Source organism: Penaeus monodon, chromosome 25, assembly GCF_015228065.2.
Source record: "Penaeus monodon isolate SGIC_2016 chromosome 25, NSTDA_Pmon_1, whole genome shotgun sequence".
NCBI lineage: Eukaryota > Metazoa > Arthropoda > Malacostraca > Decapoda > Penaeidae > Penaeus > Penaeus monodon.
In genome coordinates, this window is record NC_051410.1 from 29761847 (window position 1) to 29767284 (window position 5438).

At 35.0% G+C, this 5438-nt stretch overlaps 2 protein-coding genes across 2 annotated transcripts in view; both read right to left on the minus strand.

Annotated features, from left to right (window-relative positions):
- Positions 1 to 1192: 1192 nt before the first annotated feature.
- LOC119589121 (molt-inhibiting hormone-like) lies at positions 1193 to 2250 on the minus strand. Its single transcript, XM_037937697.1, has 3 exons — positions 2123 to 2250; positions 1820 to 2004; positions 1193 to 1623 (listed from the first exon to the last, which is right to left on the minus strand). Exons 1-3 carry the CDS (start codon positions 2138 to 2140, stop codon positions 1518 to 1520), a joined length of 309 nt encoding a protein of 102 aa, XP_037793625.1. The 5' UTR covers positions 2141 to 2250; the 3' UTR covers positions 1193 to 1517.
- Positions 2251 to 5185: 2935 nt separating this feature from the next.
- Positions 5186 to 5438, minus strand: part of LOC119589358 (molt-inhibiting hormone-like) — a 2171-nt gene continuing 1918 nt past the window's right edge. Inside the window, exon 3 of the mRNA XM_037937977.1 lies at positions 5186 to 5367. Within this exon, the coding sequence (XP_037793905.1) occupies positions 5262 to 5367 (106 nt within the window). The 3' untranslated portion in view covers positions 5186 to 5261. The remainder of the gene's footprint in view (positions 5368 to 5438) is intronic.

The following is a 5438-nucleotide window of genomic DNA, read 5'->3' on the forward strand; positions in this document are numbered from 1 at the left end:
ATCCTTTTTTCATATCCGAAAAAATGTATGGTTACATAGTACTGCTCCTTTTTGTTGTCAACCTTAGAGTAACGTTGATAGTATGTAGCACAATATTCTACTTTGCCACTTACCAGTTACTTGTATTGAATAAATGACTGGCGAAGTAAACATTTGATAACTGCTAAATGCTTATTTTTTCTCGTTTCTTAGCAAATGCTATTAAACATTTGTGAATAATGATCAATCAGATTAATAGATGGATGAATGCTTATGGGCCAAAAATATATAAATAATTATAAATGCAAAGTACATGCAATACCCGGTCAATGAAATTGCATTTCTGGAATTGGAATTACAACTAACTCTATTATAAAAAAAGAGACCCAACCTAGAATCGGACTTTGGCTTCCTCATTGTGGCAATGAGCACACAAAATGTTAGTAAAATTGGCGACAATGTACTTAGAGGCGCTGAATTCATTATTTCAACGTCAGCTGTATTATCATAGCATGGTTCTCCAACTGTGTAGAGGAGAGATTTCGTACTGTAATGATGCTATTATGTGACAAAGTCATTTGATATAAGGTACTGGCATATCTTGGATAACGTCATAACTAGATACATTGTTTATCAGATTATCTGACAAAAGACAAGATCTAATCCCGATACCGATTTTGAAATATATGTGTAAGAATGTGTACAAAGATGGGAAGATATTCACCAAGTATTATAAACATATGTGAGAATAGTCTTCCAGTATCCAAGGAAAAGATTTTGATCGGAGATACAGTCTTGTCAAGGAACTGCTAGAAAAAATCAGTGATTCACACGAAGATGTTTCTTCTTAACTTAATCATGTAATTGTTTCTGTTCAGTTGTAATGTTTTGTAATTTTATTATTTCACTGCAAATATTTTGATTGTGTAAGTGTAAAATGTGCCGCTTTGTATAGTTTTAAAAAATGAGGAACCAAATTTTACTTTTATTAGTTTATTCCGAATACCACTTATAAGACCCATATGTAACAGTCATAAGTTCATCTCTACCAAATTAGTCCTTGAAATATGTAAAAATAATTAGTCCAGGTATGAAAGGAAATGAGTAGAATAGTATTTCAGACTATGTTTATTTATGTTCATCCTAACATGAAGTAGTCAAATAACATGAACAATAATGCTCGTACTATATATCCGTAGATTAAAATACATGAGAGATATAGCTTGTTTATTTTCCAAATTCAGATCAGTGCAATATATGAACTGCAAAATAAACAGGGATCTAGGTCGTGATAGACTGCAGATCACACAATATTTCACATGTAATCTTTCCTATACATACTCTGCATGACAACCAGACCTTGTAGGCTCAGACTGGAATGTCATTTGAGTGTACCATTAACTTAACAGAAAACCAAAATAAACACGGTTAAGAATTGTAATGATAATTATCCTTGGTCGCCGAGTGCTGTGAATGTTGGTCCATGTGAGTGAAGCCAAGTGAGAGGAAGGGATTGGGTCCTGGGCTCACCCTCAATTTTAGGCGTTCAAAATACTTATCCACACTCTGAAATTTTCGATCTCGTCCTCCCTGTTGGCAGCCTTCAGACAAAGCAGAAACCATTCATTGTAGAAGCACCGGTCTCTGTAGTGGAAAAGAATGCGTTCCGGAAGATAATAATGATAAGTGTATATTTCTTGATAAGAGAGTTGTTATATATTTATAAGTTATTTGAAGAAAGTATGCACAAATACATCCTAAGCATATGGTATTGCCTGTATAAATTTTAACGTTACACAATACTTGTGCATAAACCTAGAGAAATTATATGCAAACTCACCTACACAGACCTTCCAATCCTGGCAATCGGAAGATATTAGCGCAATCTTCACAAACACGATCAACTTTCTTGTAGATCTCACGATTACCCATTCTGCCTCTACAGGTGCCGTCTGTGAGACCGGCCGAAGCGATGCTGGAGAGGCTTGTCGCAAATAGTACAATCATTATCGCCAACCATGTCCTCTGCATAGAGAGAGAAAAAGAAATGATCTACAGAGGATAGCTAAAAGGAAGAAAGAATCCATGGTCACCAGAGTATTAAAGAACCAATTTCTGCATATAAATTCTCTAAACCCCTTACAAGTGCTAGACGGTGCATGATTAATACACGCAGACACGAAGTAAAATCAAGGTGTCTGAAATGGAAGTGTATCCTGGGACGGCGGGAATGCAGTGCAGTGGTTGGTCTGCTTCCACCTTTATATATGACAGGCAACAGTGACAGAGCAGTAATTACGCCCATACAGATAGCTTGAATTTTCTAAATTCGTCTGACCTATTTTTTTTTTTTTACCTCTTGACTTTCACGTAAGCATGCTTCTGTGTGTGCTGTATAAACTTGGACAAATTGTTGCATTTTATGCACAGACATACTCTGTCATATAAAGAAGAGCATTCTCTCTAGATAAGTGAACGGATGAATATGCATAATTTTATCGATTAATAAAACGTGTAATTTGATAAATAAAATAGAGGTGGACATACACAATAATTTTTTTTTTTCGGATTGTAAAGAATATCCACATATTTAAGGTATTAAATATGTCGCTGGAGGTCGGCGAAGCAAGCGCACTGTTATTTTTGTTCACAAAGATGGAAATTGAATTCTGATGAAGGAGAATTAACAAGTACTCATTTTCACATTTGTTGCCAGATATAACAGACAAAACATTATCTTGTAAATAAGATACAAAAATCCTCTTTTGTACTTGCGTTAAATGTTTAGGATCCACACTTTCCTTCCAGTTTATCAGCAACAGAAAAAAAAACAGTGACCCTGCAAACATTTCTCCACATCATCTCCTTCGGTCCGTTCTCAGGAACTTAGGATCATGAGGATGAAGCAAGAAATAAGCGGGAGATGTGCTTCTGGGATATTCTTTTAAGGGATTTCCTTGGGTTGACAACCGCTACAAAAGGAAAACACTTTTTTTCTGTTTATCCACTGCTCAGCCATTCAGACACATCGCCCCCTTCAATCCCATTATTATCGAACATTTAAAGTAGTTTCTCAGCCTTTTCCATCTCGTCGCAACTCTTGGTTACAGAGTTGCATATTGCATCATCAAGTTTGAACATGAGAAATACTTGCGCATATTTAGATGTGTGGAAGCTTCATTATAAAGAAAAGAATTAGCAGTCAATTCAGCACCACTAGTCTCTTCACGCCTTTTCCTGTTTTTCATACCCGGAAAAAATATATGTATGGTTACAAAGTACAGCTTTTTTGTTGTTAACCTTAGAGTATTTCGTGCAATATTCTGCTTTGCCACTTAGCAGTTACTTATATTGAATAAATGATTGGCGAAATAAACATTTGATAACTACTTAAGGCTTATTTCTTCTCGTTTCATACCAAACACTATTAAACATTTGTTAATAAGAATCAAAAAGAGTAATATATTGATAAAGACTTATAAGGCAAAAATATGTAAATAATTAGAAATGCAAAGTTCATGCAATATCCGGTCCAATAAATGTATTTCCAGAAATATAATTACAATTGACTGATATAAATAATGGGACCAAACCTAGAATCGGACTTTAGCCCCCTTATTGTGGCAATGATTTTATAGTGTTAGTGAATTGGCGACAATGATCTTAGAGGTATTTTCATATTTTCAACATTGGCTGTATTGTCATAGCATACTGTGATGATGCTGACATGTGCAGTGACAAAACCGGCTGACCTAAAGGTACTGGCATATCCTGGATTACGTCAAACTAGGTACACTGTTAATCAGATTGTTTGACCAAAGACAAGTTCTAATTCCGATACCGACATTAAAAAGTGTCCGTTTTCCGCCGTCACCGACGTGCCGATCAAGGCGCCGATAAGAACACCTGCTTGATCGGAGAAACCATGACGATTTCTTACTGATGGAACTCTCTTGAGATAAAATTCAATTGCTTGAGTTCAGGGCCCCGTTAGCATTAAAAGCAAACTTCTGCAGTGAATTAACATGTAATGAAGGTTCTCTAGACCACAAGACTTTAGCTGTGCACATTGCATGGATCTCGGACCTGCCATAAATCTGACCATAGTTATCTATGATGAAAGAGTTAAGTTTAGCGGTGGGTGGGTGGGGAAGATATAGTGTGGTAACCTACTGAAGTATAGATAGTCTACTGCACTGATTGTGGAGGAGTCCGCTTTGAGGTACTACAAAGCGGACTTACGTGGTTGGAAAGGCAAAGTAGTTTGTCATATTGTCTTTGCTAATATTTTTACACTATTTTTCGTTTAACAATTAGTTTGTGTATTTACAAATCTGAAAATAATAACAAATAAAAATATTCATATGTTGGGTTTTAACATAATTAGATTGACTCATTGTAATGAATATATTTCTTTCTTTTTCAAAAATTGCAAACATGCGGTCATATATGTGTAGGAATGTGTACTATATACTGGAAAATATTCATATGAGAATAGTCTTCCAGTTTCCAAGGAAAAGATAAAGTTCAGTAATAATTATTTTAAATAGAGATGCAGTCTTGCCAAGGAACTATTACTTTGTCAAGAGGGTACTTTGGATTGTGGTCTGACCTTAGAAGAAGTCAATGATTTATTCAAAGATGTTTTGTGATTTTATGATTTTACAGATTTTTTTTTTTTTCATTGTGTAAAATAGTACCGCTTTGTATGGTTTACGAATTAACATTTACAATTGATTTTGATTTATTTATTTCGATTACCACTTCTAATACCCCTATGTTACACTCACAAGTTTATCTTTATCAAATTACTTTTTGGAATATGTGAAAAATTGCTCCAGTATGAAAAAAAATAAGTAGAATAGTATTTCAGACTAAGATTATTTATGTTTATTCTCACATGAGGAAGAAGTAAAAAAACATGAAAAATCATGCTCGTATAATATATCTGTAGATTAAAATACATGAAATATATTGCTTGTTTATTTTCCAAATCCAGATCAGTTTAATATATGAACTGCAAAACAAACAGGGATCTAGGTCGTGATAGACTGCAGATCACACAATATTTTACATGTAATCTTTCCTATACATACTCTGCATGACAACCTTGTAGGCTCTGACTGGAATGTCACTTGAGTGTACTATTAACCTAACAGAAAACTAAAATAAACAAGGATGGAATTGTAATGATAATTATCCTTGGCCGTCGAGTGTCGTGAATGTTGGCCCATGTGAGTGAGACCTAGTGATTGGATTGATTCCTGGGCTCCCCCTCATTTTCAGGCGTTCAGAATACTGATCCACACTCTAAAATTTTCGATCTCGTCCTCCCTGTTGGCAGCCTTCAGACAAAGCAGAAACCATTCGTTGTAGAAGCACCGATCTCTATAGTGGAAAAGAATGCGTTGAAAAGAGGTAGGTATGATAATTAATTATACTTTCCAGAAGGCGATATA